Below are 23,173 nucleotides of genomic sequence, written 5' to 3' on the forward strand. Positions count from 1 at the left end.
GTTAGTGAATTAGTATATTTTAAAACCAATACAGTTAAGCCAAACCATTAAGCCTAATTATCCGTCCGATACACCCGATACGCACCCCTAAATAAGGAGGAATACAACCAACAAAATAGTGCTGCTGTGATTCTAAATGCTAGTTTGTTGTAATGTAACTGTACAAAATGCGTGGCTGTTGCAACTGTAAGACTTGCACAGGAACTATGCAAGGTTGAACGAGTATGTCATCCCTCACGAGCAATCCCCAGAAATTTGACTGCAGATATGGAAACATACCCTAAACATCTTTGAACTAGACCCTTAGAATTGGCAACAACATTTAGGGCGTAAAATAATTAATCGCGGGAGAGCAGAAGCGTTCTTCTCTCTAATCTCTAATGTATACGTACAAATTCCTGACGATCACCAATTCACTGCTGTAGTTTGTACATAGAGCAATAGTTCCCCGATCAAATACAAGGATGATACAATTATTTTGGTCTGCTTTAGTGTACTAGTTTCTACCTGGTTAACATTATGGTTCAGTGGGAATTCTTTTTGTATCCTGCCTTCTTTAACTGAAATTTTTTGGTTAAATTATACTAACATTTTAGCTACATCTTGATCATCCTACTGAAAGAAATGGTTGTACAAAAAAGATTAAAGCAATTGCCGTGAATTCACCAATTCATACCTTCAAAGGTGAAAATAGTCGCACGACGCCCCCTTCTTGCAATGCCCACTCTCATAAAACTTGCAAACACGTTGTCCATTTGGAGGAGGCCCAGAGTATGCCCTGCCACCAAATGTCTGTCTGCACCACGATGACCCATCCCTTCCAAATCCCAAGTCCCCTACTGGAATAACCCCATCTCCTGGACCACCAGACCTCTCTCCTGAGTATATACACTGGCTTTCAGGCAATGGATTCCCAGTGAAAGGGGAGGTATTCACGTTTGAACGTCCACATGCAGTCACCATGCTGCTACCTTGATTAACATCTGTGAATCCCTGAACCAGTCTACTGCAAATCATGTTTGCAGGTGCTGCACAATAGTCGGTGGTTATAGCTTCCAGACCTGTACTATAGCTGATGACTGAAACTTCAGTTTTCCTCGTGGTAGAGGGTGTAGGTACATTGGACCCAGCTTCACCCTGGGAAAAGCAAACATCAGCTGACTTTGTTTCTCTCTCATTGCAAGAAGATGAAGTCCTGCTAGACCTCTTTAAAGGATCAAAAGCTTCGGCCTGTGATGCCCCCGCTAGTTCATCTGTCAGAGAGGATTGACAAGGTAACTGCATATCTTCAGTGGAGCTCAGAGCATCATTTTTTGCAGGATCAAGTGTGGGACTAAGCTCCTCAAGAAAGCTGAAAAAGTCACTTTTAAACACAGATATTGTCTCCTCACCGCACCTCATGGCTGAGGTTGGTGAACCCATACCACTTTGAGTTTGAGATTCCATTGCATCAACTTCAGCTAATAGGTCTGATACTGATTCCTCATCTAAAATGCTGAACTCTATTGGCTCACCAAAGAGTGCTCGCCAATCAGAAAAGTTTGAGATTTGATGACATGAGGAATTATGATTGAGTTGGTTGGCATCTGAAGTAGGTGTGTCGACATGATCACCCACTGCTTCAGCTGGTTTCAGTGCAGAATCAGAGAAAAGATCAGAGTCCACAGATGGTTTTGCAGCTGGTGAATATCCACCCAATCCACTAGCTAATTCAGGAAGTTGGGGGCCATCAATCACTAGACTAGAAGCACTGCTCCAACTAGGGCCTGAATCCTGAACAGGAAAACTAGAAGTTGAGGAATCTTTGTTTGATGCAGCCTGCCTAACTGGAGCTTCGTCTTCCAATTCTGGTTTAGCACTTGGCAAATCCTGGATATTTGAAGCACAAACTGGAACAGGGCCTGAATCCTGAACAAGAAAACTAGAAGTTAAAGAATCTTTGTTTGATGCAGCCTGCCCAACAGGAGCTTCGTCTTCCAACTCTGGTGTAGGACTGGGCAAATCCTGGATATTTGAAGCACAAACTGGAACAGGGCCTGAATCCTGAACAGGAAAACTAGAAGTTAAAGAATCTTTGTTTGCTGCAGCCTGCCCAACTGGAGCTTCGTCTTCCAATTCTGGTTTAGGACTTGGCAAATCCTGGATATTTGAAGCACAAACTGGAACAATCGAACTCAAAGAAAGTAGCTCTTCAGCAGCCTGAGCTTCAACATCGTCATAGCTAGTTTTTGGAGTTGGGCTGGGGAGATCTGGATAAGTCGTGATACCTTGTTCAAATGAATCAATTGACTTAGTTACTGATGCAAAACTAGATCCAGATTTTACTTTAACTGAAGTTCTATTACTGTTTGAGGATCCCCAGTTCTGTCCGGAAGACTGCCCTAAATGCCTCTGACGGTGAGATTGCATACTATGGCTAAAGCCATCAGATATCTGAGATATTGGGCTTCCACTTGAGTCCCGAACCATATGACCTGTACTGTAGTGAAAATCAACAGTTTTAGGGCATTTTTTCCCATGCAGAGGAGCTCTGTGCACATTTCCATGACTGGATGAAGGTTCTGGGCTGGATGCATGGGGTTTGTCAGAATAAGAATTATTCAAGTCCAAACATTGTGGAGAAGACGAGGACAACCCATCCATTTTCGCAGTCTCAGTGTTACCATTAGAATGGTTATTTCTGATACGGAGGTGCCAAGGTACCTCCCTCCCTCCACATTCTCTCCCTATTCCAGTTGCAGTTGCACACCACCCAACGCTACTGTTAACAGAAGCAGCACCAAGCTTCTTAGACTGGTGTGAAATCTCACCATGCACCTGAGGGGCTTTATGGAACAGCCCTTTTAGTGCATTAGTTAAAAGTACTGAGTCGTCATGCTCATCATTTGTCCATATCCTCATATCAAGTGGGAAAAGCCCCGACGTATTCCATTTCTTCAACTGTGTCACTGAAAATGGTCCTTGTATTTTACCACTAGGGTCACGGTAATGCCAAAGCTTGTCTGTATCACTATTTTTAGTGGATGTTGAGTTCACTGTAGATAAGCTTGTAATTGAAGTTTCAGATGCAGACCTATCCACAACCTGACATTCAGTACCTTGATTCCCTAGCTTCTTCATAATATTTCCATGAGCCTCTCTTTTTTCACTCACTTTAGATAGAACCATGATAGATCCCTCTTTATCTGGATAAAAAAACAAAAATTCTACTTACTTAGATCACAAAGAATCAACTTTTGAAAGACTTGCTGGTACAACCAACCACCTAACCTTTCTTCCATGAAGACATATGCTTGTCTTCCCTTCTACTAAATCTAGCGTATTTTGGCCCCCCATGTTCAACTGCATTACATTAACATCATCAGTAAGCAAATCTTTCAAATTGCGCCCAATAAAAAGAGATCACCCATAAATTGGAAAAGAGATCACCCATAAATTGGAAAAGAGTGACTAAAAACAAACTGATGTAACCTTGTTTTTTGTCGTCCGATTCTCCAGCATCTTCGTCTGTTTCATAATTAGGATCCATCTTTGGATCAGCATGCACTTCTGGAATTGCAAGTAGCCTCCGCTGATGTTCTTCAGGCGTCTTCAGAAGCTCTAGCTTCTCTACACATTCTCTGAGCGTGGGAAGTGTCAAGGAAGTCCACATACCCATGCTCAAAGTCTGATCTAATTAAAAAGTGCAGAACATGATATCTATAGATTTTGAAATCATATGCTCTTTTTCAAAGAAGAAAATTGAATTCAATCTTTACAGAGAGATCTAATAAATATCTCAATTGATTTAGATGTTGAACTGAAATTTGCGAGTTAACAGCAGCAGTATGCACCAGCAGCTATTTCACGGTTCACTCTTATTCATTGTAAAAGATTTAGTTTGCATATTTCTATAGCTTAAGCAACTTTTATATAACACATATATTTTCTGCTATTTAATATTATAAGAGGTGACTGCAGAAAGATAAAGTAAATATGAGTGATTCAATTCTAAAATGTGTTTTAGGGTTCATAAAATGGTAAATACTACTAATGTATGTGAAGATCTAGGAAAAATAGTCTGAACCTTGTCAAAAAAATTATTGATTAAAATATATTTGAGAAATGAAAAGCACTCCTATTTATATCTGCTTATAACAATGAAAAGAAAAAAGTACTTGCATTTTACTCAGATTGAGTCTTTTTTCATTAAAGTAACTTCAACCTCATTGAAATGTAATTCAAATTAGTAAAACCTCAGTTGGGACCAACCTTCCCATTGCAATTTAAATTTGTTCATGTCCCTGTTTCTGACCTCCTTTTTTCTTTCCCTCAATAAACTAAATTATCCATTTGTTAAGGTAAACAGACAGAAACATATGGAACTGTCAAAAAAAGTGTGGAACAAGAGAAAAAGAAAAATACAGAATTTTAAAATATGGTGCCTCTGCTATTGTTGGAGACATCAATATTATCTTGAGATAACAATATATAAAGGTAAACTGCTTCAACAGAGGAAGGAAAGGATATTCTTTCTTGCGCCCTTTTTCACTTGCTCTTTCACGAAGATTGTTGAGTCGTTGTATCTCCTCTTCCAGAGACTGTTCATTTTTCAAAAATAAAGAAACAAAAGCCCATCACAACACAACCTATATAACATCTTTTTCAAAAGTAGTAACAGTGACAGTACACATAACACCTTCGAACACAAAACCTTTTACGTTCCATGAGAGTAGGTACAACAAGTGTTTATGGGTCGGGATAGTTTACCTACTTTGGAATGTAAAGCAACAAAATGTGTAGATCAGTTACCATTCAGGAATCAATACCTTTTCCTTCTTTTGGCTGCAGTTTCTTTGTGCTTTAGACACCACTCAGTTTTGAAGCACAAAAGAATTCTAAAAGGAAGAAAAACATTTGAATACATTTTAAAAGATCCAACTATACCAATTCCTCTCTGTTGCAATTAAATTTACATGATCAAATGAAATATTTCTATCTCCCATTACTAATTTCAATACAAAATATTGCCTCTTCCTTGCCTAGACATGCTCTGCCTAAAGAAATACATAGTTTAGAACTTCATTTAGGCCCTTCAAAGTCATGCAAAAGCTTGCTAAAAATAAAATAAAAATACTGCATTATACCCAGATGAGATGCTCATCCAGATCATTGATATGATCTAAAAGAAAAGAAAGGAAACCCTTAAGCACATTTTAAAGACTTAATTATGCTCCTCCCTTAACCCTTTAAACACATTTTAAGGACTTAATTATGCTCCTCCCTTGCTGCCATGTGACTAGGTCACGGGTTCAAGCCATGGAAACAGCCTCAGGCAGAAATGCAAGGGGTAAGGCTGTGTTCAATAGACCCTTTTGGTCCGGCCCTTTCCTGGACCCGCGCATAAAGGAGCTTTAGTGCACCGGGCTGCACTTTAATTATGCTCCTCCCATCCCAATTTCTTGTGGCCCATTCATTATCATTCCAGTTAAATTTGCATGACCATTTTATCAAGGGAATATATCCATCTACAAATACTAATGGAGAAAATTGCAATGAATAATGAAAAGGTGACATACATCTTTGAGTTTTACAGCACGGAGTTCCATTGCTTTCTTCTGTATCTCACCCTATGAAGAAGAAAAGGCATCATTTAATCAGTCATTGTGATATCCTAAAGCAAAACTTAAAAGTGACATCAGGTTCAACACTTACTATTGTCAACCGCTTTACAAGCCCACATTTTATGATCTGACGTAATCTTCTGCATTCATCCTGAAAATTGCCAATAAATAATTAAGAAGTTATCTGAATCAACACCAATCACCTACTGAAATCACCATACACCCTATACAGGTACAACATATTAAGGTGACAGAGTAGTAGAAATTGTTGAGAGTCCACATTGTTGAAGGTATGAGCGGTAGTCACTTAAAAAAAACTTTTTATTATTACATAGTTGAAAATAAAAGAGATATAGAACAAAATTAATTGAACCCACACCTACTGTGTGGTAGATTCCCTGATATCACTAGGCTTAAGTATTGGTGGTAGTCTTTTCATATGGTTCCAAACAGTTCCTCACAAGTTAACTTTCGGAATAGAGTTAAGTTCAAGGTCCATTTTGCTTAACATATAAAAGCCAAGAGCTAAACTCATCCCTGATACTAGACTACCCATCGTACGGACCAAAATTATGTTACCATTGCTCCAAACGTCCAACTCTGAGCATGCCGAAGGATTTAAGAGTGACCATATTGGTTGACGGCATGGACTGTAATTTCTTTATACTATCGTGGACAATCCTGACCTTATGAACTAACTTTTGGGATTGAATTAGGTCCAGAATATAGTTTCCTTCGCAGAACTAAGAAGTAAAAGGTTTATTTATGTACCATTCGTAAACATGAAAATGAAGTTATTCATTAATAAATGCAACAATCTTGCAATTCAAGTAGTGAACAAGGAACAGTCACGTGTATCTAATTACCTCAGAGAAATCTTGATTTGAAATAGAATCAATAGGAACAATCTCTTTCTTGTTTAAGTTTAATACTTTAAGCAGTACATCAGCAGCCTTATCCCCAATCTTATATGGAACAAATGCCTTGCTTGTACCTGAGTTGAAGATATTATGTTCTCTGGAAACTAGATTTAAATCTTGTTTACACCAGCATGAGTAGTTAAAGAAATCTTTTAAGAAATGTCGGTACCTACGACATGGACAAGCCTGTACATATCCTGCTTCTGATTGTTACCAGATATTCTTATCCGGACAACTGAACCAATAACTCTGCTTTGGAACTTCTCCATATCTTCAATAAGACTCTCCATCAAATCACGGCGCAAATATATGAGATTGATGTTATGAGCATCAATTGCTGCATACTCATCTAGATTGACCTGCACGAAATTTTTTTCGGGGTGTCTCCGTGATTTACGTTTCTTAGTTTTATTCATCAAGAATGAGGTATCATTGTTAACGCCATCCTCCACATGACTAGTAACATTTCCAACAATTCCAGCTGGTATAAATGTACTACTCTGTGAATCCTCCTTTATCAGAAAGTGAAACTCAAGAAGCTTTAGCATTTCTATGTGGCCAGCACGATGTTTTCCGAAAAGACTTTGGAGCCTCGAATCACAAATTATTTGACTTTTCTGATGAGTATCTCGAAGATTGTTTCTCTTTATGTACTCTAGTAATAAAGCCTGGACCTCAAAATGTGATAAAGCAGAAGTATCACCATTCTTCATGTGTGCAACAAACTCCAAAAGCTCTTTGGATGCCCATTCCATGCGTCCATTCAATGATGGCCCCACAGCAGTACTTGCTTCTTCTTTCTTTAAAGAATCTTTCCTCCGTAAATCTAGCTCTATGGGCTGTGTTTGCTCCAACTGTGGAGAACAACCAGTACCATTTAAAATTTCAGCCTCAGCAATTGTTTGGATTTCAGTGATTGGAGGAGCCTTGCAAGGTGGCTCCAGCAATTGTTTGGGTTTTTTCAGCTCCAAATGGTCAAAAGACTTCACAATACCTTTGCCATCAAATGCAACAGGATGAGATACCCGCTGTCGCTTAGCATGTACTGAATCTGATCCTTTCCAGGGACTTTTAGCTTGAATAAGTTCATTTTGTGTTAATGATAATTTTTCTTTTAAGTACATCCAATATACCTTGAAGAGATACTCCCAGCTACTCTTGTCATCAAAATCTACTTGAACCTGAAAAGATTTCAGGCATCACAAAATCAAATACAAATGGCAGACACATAACAAAACCAAGATTCCTATTTTTTCTGCAGAAGTAAAAGAAAATGAAACAGTACACAGTAATACTACCTGTGAACAAGATTTAAATTAAATAATTTCTCTCTTTCCATAATTTTTTACAAATCTGGAAAGGCATGATAGGAAAATTGTCTGCAAAAAATTAGTAATTAGATCTGATGATCAGATCTGCTCATGGAGAATGTGACATTCTTTATCTATTCACAGGTAAAGGCAATAATCGTTCTCGGGGGAATGCATCTTACTCAAAATAGAAAAAAAAAAAAATTTAAAGAAAGACCAAATACCTAGGTAGCCCCTCAAACTTGGTTTGAATGGTTTAAACACTCCATTAGCTAGTGACCATTTGAATACCTCTACCTGGCAGAGGTGTGCCTCGTGGACACTTATGTTCATGCGTGAAAATACGCACTGTTGATGTGATAGATGAAGAAATCGACAAATGTCGTGTAATATTTTCCCATAAAAAGTATAAAAAAACAGCAACAACATACCCAGTGTTTGGGAGGGTAAGATGTACGCAGTCCATACCACTACCTCGGATGAAGTAGAGAGGTTGTTTCCGATAGACCCCTGGCTCAGGTAAAAAGTATAAAAAAAAATACCTACAAATTTTTTATTGAACCGCAAAGCAACTCCAAGCATCGCCATGAATTTTTGGACAAGGAGAGGAATATGTTATACAAGAGAAGTTGGTTTGTCGCCAGAGAACATTTTCTGGCCATGTTTTCCAGTTGTTTGAAGGCGGCCGTTCTCTAATTTCTGTTGGTGGTTTATTCACTGATTAAGCCACCAATGAATTATGAGATGTGTCCATTAGTAGCTTGTTCGAGGTATTAATCGCCTCAAAGAATTTACTTGTCTTGTTGGTTGTTGCTTTACATCCTAGAAAGAGACTCGAAACGATTAAACAGAGGTCAAGAGATGAAATTCCAACTGGAAAAACATCAGTTTTAAACTAGTGGGATATCTTAGCCTTTTGAAGGCTTGACATATGTGCAAAGAAATTTGATAGACCATCCATGGAGAAGTTAGCTGATAGGTCTATGGTGTTTAGGAAAAAGTGTTGTGAAATTTGGAAGTGTCCCACGAAGTTTACAGTCTTCTAAGTTGACATCAAAAGTTTCTCTGTTTCTAATTCAATCTGGCACTGTTCCCAGATTGAAATTGTACAAATTGTTATAAGAAAGGTCTACTGACAGAGTTGAAGGGGGGGCTATGGAGAAGGCAATAGGCAAACGATCTTAGATAGCATTGCTTGATAAACTAAGGTTCAGAAAATTTGGTAGTCCTGCAATAGAATCTGGGATTTCGCCTGTCAACTTGTTAAAAAACAGTGACAGAGGGGTGCCTTTAACCTGCCAATTTGACTGGGGATTTCTTCGTGATATTTGGGCTAATTGCACAAGTAAATTGGGATAAGCCATGAAAGTTTCAAGTAAAAGGGTGGAAGTGTGGGGTCCATGTAAAACTCAATATTATTCTAAATAAGAAGAGAAAAATCACGATTAAGGTCTCACGAGCTCAGATTCAGTGGAACACACCTGATCACAATTTTTTCAAATAGAGGATACCTATCTGGTCACTAGCTAAGTCTGGGTGTCCAACTGACAAAGCCCACCAACTTTGAGGGGATATCTTGGTATTTAGACTTGATGATATCATGAACTGTCAAATTAATAATCAGCAACGAGATTATGGGGCACAGCATACCATCTCCTGGATTCCTTGGTCTATATTCTCAATCAGCATGATAATTCTCATGCATGTTGAGCAAAAGCCTTTGTTTCTTCGAACACATAAGAAATCAGCATTTTTTGTACATCCTTTGCACAGTGAATATGTACAAGTATAGCACATATAGTGGGAAGCCTTTTGACATACACTACAAACATGCCAACCTGAAAATAAAGGTAATTTGAGAATGTTATGTCATGCAAGTATCTGGAGGTGGTGATGTGATAGTCGATAGAAAATCATATGCATCTATTATGATCTTCTATTTGATTAACTTTAAGCAACTACTTCAAGACTTATAGTTTAAGAATCTTTACATTTTCTATTATTAACTTAATCGTTCATGAACATTGTTGATCAAAAATTCAAATGTAACACATCTGGGGAAACGAATCCTTTGAAGTTCAAAAAATATTGCACCAACTTGAAATGAAATGGAAAAAATACTCAGCACTACACGTGCTAGCAACAATCCCGTGTATATTTGGTGCTTAATATATGTTTGTGGTTGAACCCTTGCTGTGAATATAGATTCTCCAGATATCATGCACACTATCAAAGTGTCTTCAAATACACACATCCTTCGACAGTCGGTGTATATGCAGTGCATGTGGAATGTATACATACATATATTCACACAAAAAGATAACGCTGGTAGGTGGGTTACACTGCTCAACGAAGAGAATGTCTTCAGTCACTTTAACTATTAGTATGACATACTAAAAAAAATTCAAAATCCGCCTTATCCACTCCACTTCAGACCTATAGATTCGTTGCAGCTTATTCTAACATTACAATGATGAAAACTAATTGTTTCATCGAGTAAATTACTCCAAGGTTTCTCTTGCGCAATCCAAAGACAAAAATTCAATGCAATTCACAGCTTAGACATAGTTCAATTCATCATTTTCCTATGGTACCATGTATTCTGATTGTTTAACGTTTACTTTAATCAAACAATTAGATCCTTGTTTGGTTTCCCAAGAAAAAATCCTTATTCATTTTTTTCTGTTTCTTTTATTTTTAAAAAGGGATCTGATTCTTGTTTCTCTCTGTGCCATTCAATTTCACATTAAGATTTTGTTTTTTAAGATTTCCCAAAGTGAAAATATGTTTTCAAGATTCTCTTTGATTAGTGCAAAGATACAGGGAAAACGGAGCAAAGAGAGTGAGATATACATTAAATATTTGAATGGAATGAATCAAATTGGAGCAAAATGAACAGTGAGGATTCATATAATCGACTCTTAACTACAACAGGCTTGGTATTTTGAGGCATAGTTGTTGATGTTGTAGGATAAGTAAAGTTCAGCAACAATATTGAAGGGCTGTGAAAGATTGTCTTCAGGTCTTCACTTTTCCAAACAAAAATTTGGAAATAGAAACCATTTCGAACATGTTACAAATATAGAGTACAAAACACGGGAACAGATCAAGATTACAGCAGAAAATATACACATGAATTCATTTTTTCTTGAAAAAATGCACAAGTTAGTAAGCGAACTATCGTGAACCATGTCGATGTTGATCGATTTAGATGGATCGTATGGGTTGGAACTTGTTCCTTCAAAATTGTAAATGCCAATTGCAGCTAAAAATTCTAATATGCCAATTTCGGCATGATGCAAACTTTCCAGCTCTCAGGGCTACAAGAGAATGAACAAGGATACTCTTCCTAGTTTTCCTCCTTTTATACATTCCGGATGCCTATTGCAACTGCACATGTGCCTTCCTTTCTCATCTCTCTACCAACGCAGACACCGTGCTATCGCCTGGTTGGGCACTCGCTGCTCTTTTTTTTGTATGAAGTAATAAGAAATTTCATTGCGAGCATCAAGAGGATACATAGTACAAAAGTTAGGAAGGTGACAATACTTCATTAGCTCAAATACAAAAAAAAAAAAAAAAAAAAAAAAAAGACTCAACTAGTACCACGGAGCTAACAAAGTTCAAATAGTTCTCGGGGGAATCTATGGGTGAAAGCTAATGCCAACTATATAGATACAAAAGACACCTACCCTTAAAGGAGTGATTTGGAGTTGATAAACCTTCTTTGACCATACAGGCCAACACATACTAGCAGGTATCATCTTCCAGATTGACTTGATGGCTTACCAACTCTCCAATTGCACCGGCATTCAAAGGCCACTTTGGTGCTATGTGGCACTACCCAATTAAAACCAAATATAGACAAAACCATACTCCATATATGAGTTTTCACTCTAAAACAATTTTATAATTGCTGTAAGTAGCTATTGGCAAGCACACATGTTCCCATTATAGATGTTTGCTAAATGTTTATATGTGAATATATGCTTTTATATGCAGAGAGAATAAATAAGTACTAATCTTGATGTTGTTACAATGAGAAATAGTGATTTTTTCCACAATGATTGATGTAACGCAGTTCTTTCAGGCCAACTTATGATGATTTACGAAGCAGCAGTAAAATGAAGGATCCAGCATCTCGCTTCTTAGATATTTAAAAAATAACAGCACAATGAAGTTATTGTAGTGTCACTTAACATTTTCATTGTGCACAACCACCTGCCTTAAAATTTAATTGCACCTTATCTATGTGTTTTTGGTGACACTGCAGTAGCATGGTCACCTTCATCCGTAAGGTGAACCTTTAAATGGAAATAGCTTAACTAAATGCCAGATGCACAAGCAATATGACATTACCGCCTCTAACGTGCCACTTTTTCCTTTGAGAAGCCCATTGCACTAAAGCTCTTGCTATGCGCGGGCTCCAAGAAGAGTCAGACCGCAAGGGTCTATTGTGCACAGTCTTACCTTGCATTTCTGCAAGAGGCTGTAATGTGCCACTCATTGATTAAATTTACCATCAAACAGAAATCTACATGACCTCGCCTACTATTTAAGTCCATTTTCCAAATGCAGTAACTAGCAATTGCACATCCAATAAAAAATTCATAAATGAACAAAGATGAGAACTAAATGACTGCAAACCGGTTCTTTAAGTGTGGGTAGAAGCAGAGATACATACCGCAGTTCCATTTAGCTTTGGAGCGGAAAAATGCCTCATCCCGCTTAATACAAGCTGGATGATATGCCTTCGGACACCCCCTTTACAATTCAGTAAAAAACAATAATCAATACAATCAATCAATTCATACTTCTCAAAGTCAAACCATTAAAAAAAACCAATTTTGGAATAAATTAGAAAAACACTTTTACGTTACTATTTACGAAGAACAAGTACATCAATTTTTAGCTGAAAAGGCCAGTAAATTTAATTTCTGCGAAACCCTGAAAAACGCGTGGTTAACTCACTTGCGATCGCATAGGACAAGCGAACCACCATCGAAACAAATAAAGCAAACATCTTCCCCTTCCTCCCCCTCGCGATGTCTCTTCAGTTGCGGAGCATTCGATACTGCTACACGTGGAGGCCTTCCACGCTTCGTCTTCTCAGAAAAGCCGATCCCGTTAGAATTCCCAGCAGACACCACGGCTACGGCAACTCCGACCAGCTGCTGTTCTACTGACGATGCTGCGGCGTCCTCCATGGGAATTCGAGGTCGGAGAAAGAGAGTTTATGAAACCCTAAGGTAGGTGAAATTGGGCGGAGGAGTGATCGGAAAAGGTGATGGATCATTGACTATGCCAAGTTGTGTGTTTGGGAGTACGTGGAAATTTCTGAGACGGGAAAGGGGAAAAAGTTGGAGAGATGAGATAGATGGGGGGACGGTGGTTGGGCCCCATGTTTGGCAGAATCAAGTGTGTGTAAAATGTGTGTGCGCCACCCACATAAAAATCATATATTTCCTCCGAGTCAATTTATATGACAGTTAATTGATATTAAGTTTAAGAAATATGACAATATTTTTAAAATTTATTCTTTAGTACTTCCTCCCTCCATTTCATTTTATCCGTCTCAAATTTTTTAATTTAATGTCTCATTTTACTTGTTTTTTTTACTTATCGAGATAAGATAATTTTTTTTTTCCATTATATCCTTAATGTAATTGATTATTCCTTGTTATTAGTCTTCCATCAATATTAAAACTAATAATAAAATACAATTAAGAGGGATAAAATGATAAAGTTACATTACCGATCATTGTTTTCTTAATAGCTGTGTCATCCCAATTTGAGACGAAGGAAGTATTATTTTGGGTGACTTTAAATTGTATTATCAAAAACAAAATTATACTTTTAAAAATAAATTATTATTAAATCTAAAAATATTTTATTCTTTTTAAGACTGATTTGAAAACAAAGTGGTGTCGTATAAATTAATAAAAAGACAAAATAGGAAATAGAAAAATTGGTGGGGTCCAGCTGAGTTTTTCACACTTTGGTGAGACACGACTTGTGGATACACATTACACATGGAGATAGATGACTTGTAAGAATATTTGCACCCAAAAAAATAATAGTAGGAGTAGTAATAAAAAAAAATTGTGAATGGACATGGCAGATACCTGACTTGTGATTTGTGAATACACGTGGAAACTCATTAACTGCGCATGAAATAAGAATTTGAAAGTTATAAATTTAAAATTATTAAATTCTAAATAGTAGTTAATATATATTGAACAGATTTTAAAAATAAATGGTACTTAAATTTTGCCCAGCTCCAATACTTAGTTTGTCCCTTGCACGTGAAGAGGGGCAAGGTTCCTTAAGACTTGTTTACAAATCTATGTAAGGCGGAAACTAACTTTAATAGAAGTTGTTAACAAATAATTTTGAATGAGCAAAACATAAAAAGAAGAATTATAACTTCTTACATTCACTTTTCCATTTCTTCATTTTTAGAGAGACTAAACTGCATAAATTTTGACTATATTTTAAAATATATATCTTTATTATATTAATATAAAAAATTCAACTTATAATACACATTATGTAATTTGCAAATATCAAAATTTTATATTTTAAATATTGAACAAAATGCGATAAGCAAAAAAGGAGCAAGAATAATAGTGGAATACTATTTGGGGTTGTTGTTTTGTGATGAGTGTGTTATGGAGGTCTTACAAACACGTGAACAAGTTGAAACTTTTGAAGAAAAAAAGGGGTTCACACTTGGCTTTTTAATTAGTGGAAGTGAGGGTCAGAATAGCTAGTTGGATATGGGCAAGTGAGTCACCCCAAATTAAAGAAATGGACGACCCTTGAACAACAACTGCCTAACTCTTCTTCCTATAATTATACTATACCATCATGTGCAAACTTCATCAGTCTATTGTGGTTTGCGAAAAGCCAACTTTAACGTAAGAGAAGATAGACGTTAGCTTCTTTCTACTTTCTATTTTGTACGATTTGTTCTCATTTCTCAATGATCGATTTGCAATTTTGACTCGGCACATTGAAAACGACAAATATTTTCATCCAAATGGAACTTCGAATATTATTAGTCGGTAAGGGAACAATTATTAGGCCCGTGTGGTTAATTGAGCATAATAGGGTTAATGAATTTTTGAACATTAAAAGTTAAATAATTAAGATTTTTATTTACTTAATATCTGAAATTTGAATAGAAAAGTATTTTTTATTCATATAAAATTAATTAAGACATCTCTTAAAAATTATATATTGATTGATGATAATGACGACTTACTATTGTAATTGTGGATGTCAATTGAAGGAGGATTGATGGTGATTGTACGAGTCAAACCTCACTATGTGAGAGTGTTTGTCTCAACATTTCATAACTGCTATAGTGAGATATTTTATATATACTTATACTGACATTTGATATTTAAATCTCATTGATTGTTATAAATAAACATAGGCGAAAAATTAGTTTAATCATTTTTGTGTACCAAATTGAAGCAATGGATTTGTTAACCTAAATAGACCCCAAAAAAAAAAAAGCAAAGGATCAAATTCGTCCCTCTATTTGAAAAATTGGTTAAATATATCCTTTGTTATACTTTGGGTTCAAATTTACTCCCATTGTCATACTTTGGGGCTAAATTTACCCATCTGCTTTGAAAAATAGGCTAAATATACACTTCATTATATTTTGGGGCCAAATTTGCCATCAATTTCATACTTTGGGATCATATTTACCCTCATTGTTAAGAAACTTTTCATTCGTACCCTTCCTTTAACAAAAAAAGTCAAATCAACATTAAATTGCCTAATTTTATAAAATTAATCATACCTTAATCTAATTCGCCCGATCCGACCCACAATAAATAAACAAATAAATATATCCTTTCCTAAGTTTTGTTGGTCTAATTTTTTCAACGAACAAAAATACTTCTTTTTAATGTGCAACGCTATTAAGTTGTTTACAAATAAACAAAACGTAAATCAAAATAAAAGAACAGAGAAGCATGGAACTAGAGAAAATGTCTATTCCAAACTTTGCTCTTGTTTGATTATATTCAAATTTCAAATTTTGGTATGCAATTCTATGTGCATCTAGATTTTAGAACCCGTGAATAAATTATTTGAGCAAATGACATGATAAAAAATTTATATAGATCTAAATTGCATATAAAGGTATATGAATGAAGAAATGTCACAATTGTCATATAGGAAAACCTCTTAATCATCTAGAAAAATATCCAATGGGCCTAATCTAGTATATTTGATCGTCAAGTGTCATTTCTCATCAGCTCTACACTAATGCAATTTCATGAACTGAGATAGGGATATATTTCTTTGTGTTTGCACTGATGCAGATCATTTTGTCATGAGCTATGCACTGATAGATATTTAGTGGCTTAATCTCGTTGAAAAAAATTGATCAAAAAAACTGAAGGGGATATATTTATTTATGATACAAGATCGATAAAGAAGGCACAAAACAAACACCAAAATATTCCACAAGTTTGAAGAACCGAGGACCCCTTTGGTAACCACTCTCGGATTCACTACAACAACAACGAAAATACAATAACAACAAGATATTAAGGTGTTCAACACCTCTAAAATTAACGAGCCAACAAACTAGATTAACAACACAAGTACAAGAATAAGAAGAACACAAAGTCTCGATTTTGGGACACCAAACCCGAGAATGAACAACAACAACAATAAAATAGATAGATAGATAGGTAGATAGATAGGTAGCTTGACATATAAATGTACAAACACTATGAATCTAAGTGTATATTGAACACAAATACCCAAGAATTCATACAAGTAACACCAAGCTCGACGGTGACCTCAAGGAAACGGGATTTTCAAGCAACCAACGTTTCAAAACTAGCACCAACACAAGTGATATCCACACTTGTTTATAAGGAATCCACCTTGCAAGACTCTCTCTCTCTAGAACTCTCAAAATATATCATCAAAATTTATGAATAAAAGACCTAATATGTTCTATTTATAGTCTAGGTTATAACTTATTACAAAATGACTATAATGCCCTTAATGAATCAAGACAAAGGGGCGGCCTTGGAGTATGCATATTGGACGACTTTGAAGTATTGGAGACTTGTTCTCTACACTTCAAAGCTTGTTCCATTGGTTGGCCAGCCACGTGAGCTCGAGCCTTTACGTATTCATCTACAATCATGATTGTACTTGTATCATCCTCCCTTTCTTGAAAAGGATTCTACCTCAAATCTGAACCTTGCAAAATAATAGAAGAGACAAAAGAACACATATTCCTCATGACATGAGGGTTAACATTAGCACAATCAACAAAATTTTTTTATCAAATCACGAGTGTACATTCTACATATGCCATGGGACCTTAGGAAAAAGGATACCCTTCTAAGCACCAAAAGAAGTACTTGTTCATCCATCAAAGTGTGACAAGAAACAAGATAAAAAAAGAGAAGTGTAATCAAACATAGCATCTTGCCAAGGTGGCTCAAACTTCACATACACCCAAACATCCCTCTTACCCGAATACCCTCCCAAGAAAGAGTCAACTAGTGTATCCCATAAGTGTGACAAGAAACAAGTATCAAGAGTTGCTCATCAAGTGGAAAACATAGACTCTTCTTGGAACAAAAAATAAGCCTGAAAGCCGAGATAGGAAGGTTATACATTCCATGCACATTTAAGCTATTCCAAAAGACATTCGCATCACCATGCTTCAAATGATTACCGGGATCAAATGGGTGGAGTGTCCATAGACTCGGGTTTAGGAGGCATTTCCTACCATAAATCGGTATAGAAAATTTGATCTTTGAATCACCTACCATAAATTCATAAATTATGTGTCTATATATACCTACAAACTAATATAGGTACAACATCTAAAAATGTAATGATAATAATATAATGAATAAGGAGAGACATTAGAACTGGAAAAAAAAACATAAAACTTAATATTTGAATCACCTAACATAGATTCAAAAAAAAAAAAAAAACTAAAAGTATTGACTTTTACTTACTTTTGTCTCCACTTTCTTTCCAGAGTTTTCACTTTTGGGGATATGTCTAGAGACTTTTACCTTGATTTTATGATTGTAAAAAAAACAAGCAACACCAAAACTAAAGAAGAAGGACAACAATATTAAATAGACACTTAATAAACTAATTGGAAGAAAAATAATTAATATACTAACCTCAAGAGATTTTAGAGATTGAAAATCAAAGATGAGTAACGCCTCTAATTGATATATATATATATATATATATATATATATATATATATATATATATATATATATCCACACCTCTTGCACAGAAATATGATTTACAAGAGGCTGAGTGCACTGTTGCATCTATGTATAAGAGAATTGTGTTATCTTAGTTACACTATTGTTAGTGTTTGAAAGGTTTTAGTTCTTTGAGAATAATCATTGTTTTTGGCAATTCTAGGTGTACAGATCGTTGTTTTGTTGGGTTTTTATGAAGTAAGGTTTTGGATATTGGCTTATTACATGATTATTCTATTTAATAGATATCAAGCTATGCAAACATGAAAATGAAACAATCACTTTTTTTATCATAACTGCAACATGGGTGAGAAAAATTCTCCCATCCAACTCTGCAGATAGCCATTAAAGTACAGTAATACTTCAAGAAAAAAATCTAGAAACGAAATCAGAAGAAATATAATCATAACAAAGATCTAAGCGATTTACTAGTTACTAGAGACATGATTGTCAACACAAGTAAAACTAAGAACAATCTACATGTAACCTAAACCGAATTTTCAACCCACGGTGGTAATGGACATAATATTAATTAGTTGGTAGTTTAAGGAATCCTAATCCTATCAAAATTCCTATAAAATAATAAATTTAATGAATTTTATAAATTTAAACTTCTTTATATATATTAATAATAATTTTGAAAAATAATTAAAAGATGATTTTGTCTAAAGCGGAGACATTTAATGAAGGTCAAAAATTTTAAACAACATTTTTAAGGCCCTTCACATTTTTAATATAACTAGTTTAACCGCACGTGCCTCACACGTGTAGCATTTAATTATTTAAAATTAAATAATTTTATGTATTGCAGAGATTTTTAATAAAGTGTAAAATTTTAAATCATTTTTCAAAGATTTTTCACACTTTAATATAATAATGTAAATATAAACATATATTTTAATGTAATTATATATTTTACCACCAGAAGTTTCAAGTGATTGGTGGATATCACTTTTGCATTTCTCATGCAGTACCTTTTTCCCTTTCTACCAGAGGCTAAGAGACGCATCAATTTGAACCATATTTTTGGTACGGTTCTTTTTCTTTTTCTATATTTAAAATTTTTCCTTGTTTTTAATGTCAAATCTTTACAAAATCATTGATTATATTCTTATTACGTACTTCAAACTTTTAAAATTTTGATACTTCTTAAACTTTTCTTATTCTAACGCTTTTATATTTATTTCTAGATCTTTGAAATCTTCTTAAAATCAAATTCAGTCGATTTAAAATTTTTAAACTAATGAAAGAAGTATTAGTTGTCATTAATCCTGATAACTTCTAATAAGAAAAAGTTTTATCATAAATATATATTTAATTAATTTTAAACTCTTAAATATTAGAAAAAAATAGTGAAAAGACGATATTAATAGAAAAAATACTACCTCAAATAATTTTATCATCATCGAATAGAAATCTTCAGTTTGCCATGCTTAAAATCTTTATATAATTAAGAAAATCCTAATATTTAGAATTATAAAACCAATTACTAATACTTTACCTTATATAATTATTTTCTTAATCAAAAAAATTGGAAATCTATATTCATATAGAATAATTGGTTAGTGCTAAATACGAACATCACTCCTTGTAGTTAGTACATTAAGTTGAAAGTATTATTTAATTCTAATGGGTTTTAATACGGAAAAGTTTCATTAATTTTGATGACTTTCAGTAAGGATAGATTTTACTTGTTATCTAAGTATGACACCTAATCTTTTTCATCTTTTTGGTAGGTTAAATAGTGTAAATTTAATGAAACAATATCTTACTCTCACAAATATGAATAATATATTTAAGAGCCATTTTTTAAAATTTTAATCTATATAAAAATATATAATTAAAAATTATAATAAATAATATTACAAGTGATTAATTCCATGAACAACTTTTTCAAAATAAAATTGGAGCAAAAGACGATCCTTGATTTTCATTAATAATTGAGAAAAGTTTTTAGGAAATAATGACAAACAGGATGTAATATTGAAGTCATTTAGCACATTAACATAATTAAGAGAAACTCCTCTTTATTTATCTCTTTTTCATTTATTCTCCTTCTTTTGGTTCCATTAAAGTCTTTAGTACATTAACATAATTAAGATAAACCCCTCTTTATTTATCTCTTTCTCATTTCTTTTCCTTCTTTTGGTTCCACTAAAGTCCTCACAACACCTTTTTGATCTTATTGAGGCGGGCCATATACCCTTACACCACGACAATTATAATCCTTGGTGTAGAGGCATATTTTCAACTTGACTCAATGAATAATATTTCAAAATATAATTAAATAATATAATCGTAATTAAGTCACAATTAAATAAAGTCAGAAAAAAAAGAAAGAGATACACCTTTGATTTTTTTTGACTACTTTATTTGGTAGCAACATACTTTATTTCTTCTAATTTGTCGATCATAATTTCAATTGAAATAGAAACACGAGTGGGAATTCATTGTCGATTATTAATCATATATAATCTTTAAAGCTTTAACTAAAAAATTATAATAATGAATATAAGAAAACAACTCGAAATAAGAAAAAAAATAAAGGAATCTATCAGAATTTTATCGACAAAATAGAAACCCTTGAAATTGATTGAAAACTAATACTCCTAACTTGTAATGAGGTTGAAAGTAAAAGAATTTCATTGAAAACTAATACTCCTAACTTATAATGAGGTTGAAAGTAAAAGAATTCCATTAACAAATAAAAACCTACTACTGATGAGTCTTTCCACGTGAACTATATAGTGTAGGATTCTTAGAATAGAAAGGAATTAAATTAAAGTCCAAGTCCTAAAATAAGTAATTAATATAAGGTTGGATCATAGGAGTATTATTATGGGGTTGATTAGGATGGATTTTGGGTACAATTAGAATTAAGACTGTAGGCATTGAGTTTTGTCCATATATTATCATAAATATATTTAGTTAATTTTCAACTCTTAAATATTAAAAAAATAGTGAAAAGATGATTTTGTCTAAATCAAATACTTTTAATGAAGGGCAAAAAGTTCAAACGATATTTTTAAGGCCCTCACACTTTTAATATATTATAAATATAGATATAGATATAGATATAGATTATAGATTATAGATATAGATATAGATTATAGATTATAGATATAGATACCTTTTTTTCGAAAATGGTCAAATTTAGCTCTCTACTTTGAGAAATTACTTAGATATACCCTTCGTCATATTGTGGAATTAATTTTACCCTCGTTGTCATATTTTGAGGCCAAATTTACCCCTCTACTTTGAAAAATTGACTAAATATATCCTTCGTTATACTTTGGGATCAAATTTACCCTTGATGTCATACTTTAGGGTCAACTTTACCCAGTTGCTAAGAAACCTTCCAAATGTATTATTTCTTAATCGAAAATCCCAAATCAACGTTAAATGCCTCATTTTTAAAAATAAAATACATCTTAATTTAATCCATTTGATCCGACTCGGTGCACAAAAAGACATAAATTGATACAAGTACAATCATGATTGTGGACCAATACGTAAAGGCTCGAGCTCGAGTGGCTGGCCAACCAACGGAACAAGCTTTAAAGTGTAGAGAACAAGTCTCCAACACTTCAAAGTCGTCCAATATGCACACTCCAAGGCCACCCCTTTGTCTTGGTTCATTAAGGGCATTATAGTCATTTTGTAATAAGTTATAACCCCTTTCTATCCCTCCATATCATATGGCTCCATATCTATAACCCCTTTCTATCCCTCCATATCATATGGCTCCGGCCGAACATAAAGAATTAAAGGAGCAACTTAAGGACCTCTTAGATAAAAGTTTCATTGGACCCAGTATTTCTCTGTGGGGTGCTCTGGTCCTTTTCGTGTGTAAGAAAGATGGCACTCTCAGAATATTTATAGATTATAGATATCAAAACAAGGTTACCATCAAGAACAAGTATCCCATTCCTAGAATCGACGATTTGTTCGATCAACTTCAGCGTTCCCGGTGGTTTTCTAAGATTGACCTTAGGTCGAGATACCATCAGTTGAAAGTTGGGGAGTAAGACATTCTGAAAATAGCTTTCCAAAAATGTATGACCATTTTGAGTTTGTGGGTATGTCGTTTGGACTGACAAATGCTCCTGCAACCTTTATGGATTTGATAAACAAGGTCTTCAAGTAGTACTTGGACATATTTGTCATTGTATTTATATGACATACTGGTGTATTTTAGGAGTAAGGAGGGACATGCAGACCATTTGGGAATAGTACTGTAGACCTCTAAGGACAGTTAATTATATGCAAAGTTTGGTAAATATGAATTTTGGTTGAAATCTGTTACCTTCTTAGGGTATGTCATTTCATTGGTTGGTATTCATGTAGATCCTCAGAAGACTAATGTAGTGAAGCACTAGACCAGACCCATCACTCCATCCAATATCATGAGCTTTTATGTTTGGATGGGTATTATAGAAGATTTGTTAAAGGGTTCTCCTCTATATTCGCACCATTATCTAAGCTAACCCAAAAGAAAGTGAAGTTTATATGGTCGGATAAATTTAAGAAGAGTTTCCAAGAGTTGAAGGATAGATTGACTTTGGCTCCAGTGTTAGCTTTACCGGAAGGGTTAGATAGCTTCATGGTGTATTGTGATGCTTCTATAGTTGGGTTGAGTTGTGTGTTGATGCAAAATAGGAGTGATAGATTATGCCTCTAGAAAACTTAAGGATCACAAAAAGAATTACCCAACCACAACTTGGAGTTAGTTGTCGTGGTGTTTGCCTTGAAAATTTGGAGACACTACCTCTATTATGTGCACGTTGGTGTTTTTACTAACCACGTCTTTAGTATATATTATTTCAGCGGGAACTGAATCTTTATCAGAGAAGGTCGTTAGAGTTATTGAAAAATTATGACATGAATGTGCTTTATCATACGGGTAAGGCCAACGTGGTGGCTGACGTACTGAGTAGGTTGTCCATGGGCAGTGTGGCTCATGTAAAAAAGGAATAATGATAATTTGTTAAGGAGGTGCATAGATTATCCCGTTTGGGAGTACGTTTGATCCACACTGATGATGGGGTAGTAATCGTTCA

General features: G+C 34.7%; 1 protein-coding gene across 3 annotated transcripts; it reads right to left on the minus strand.

Annotated features, from left to right (window-relative positions):
- Positions 1-364: 364 nt before the first annotated feature.
- LOC124894840 (zinc finger CCCH domain-containing protein 44-like) lies at positions 365-13,291 on the minus strand. 3 transcript variants are annotated; one of them, XM_047405361.1, is made up of 11 exons: positions 12,805-13,291; positions 12,518-12,597; positions 9,484-9,671; positions 6,693-7,704; positions 6,470-6,597; positions 5,695-5,754; positions 5,559-5,609; positions 4,510-4,580; positions 3,472-3,626; positions 3,271-3,342; positions 365-3,185 (listed from the first exon to the last, which is right to left on the minus strand). In XM_047405361.1, the coding sequence occupies exons 1-11, from the start codon at positions 13,038-13,040 to the stop codon at positions 679-681; spliced, it is 4,560 nt and encodes a 1,519-aa protein (XP_047261317.1). In that variant the 5' UTR covers positions 13,041-13,291; the 3' UTR covers positions 365-678. The 3 variants fall into 3 exon arrangements, with proteins under 3 accessions (XP_047261317.1, XP_047261318.1, XP_047261319.1); XM_047405362.1 differs by lacking the exon at positions 9,484-9,671 and having other exon boundaries at positions 12,805-12,854; XM_047405363.1 differs by lacking the exons at positions 9,484-9,671; positions 12,518-12,597; positions 12,805-13,291 and adding an exon at positions 9,315-9,460.
- Between the last annotated feature and the right edge of the window lie 9,882 nt (positions 13,292-23,173).

The sequence above is a fragment of the Capsicum annuum genome, unplaced genomic scaffold, assembly GCF_002878395.1.
Source record: "Capsicum annuum cultivar UCD-10X-F1 unplaced genomic scaffold, UCD10Xv1.1 ctg77955, whole genome shotgun sequence".
In the NCBI taxonomy this organism is placed as follows: Eukaryota; Viridiplantae; Streptophyta; class Magnoliopsida; order Solanales; family Solanaceae; genus Capsicum; species Capsicum annuum.

Coding starts and splice junctions, on each gene's coding strand:
- LOC124894840 (XM_047405361.1), bottom strand. CDS start 13,040: ATGGAGGACGCCGCAGCATCGTCAGTAGAACAGCAGCTGGTCGGAGTT. Junction 5,755..6,469: donor CAAATCAAGATTTCTCTGAG/GTAATTAGATAC, acceptor GGCAATTTTCAG/GATGAATGCAGAAGATTACG. Junction 3,186..3,270: donor TATGTCTTCATGGAAGAAAG/GTTAGGTGGTTG, acceptor TTTTTTATCCAG/ATAAAGAGGGATCTATCATG.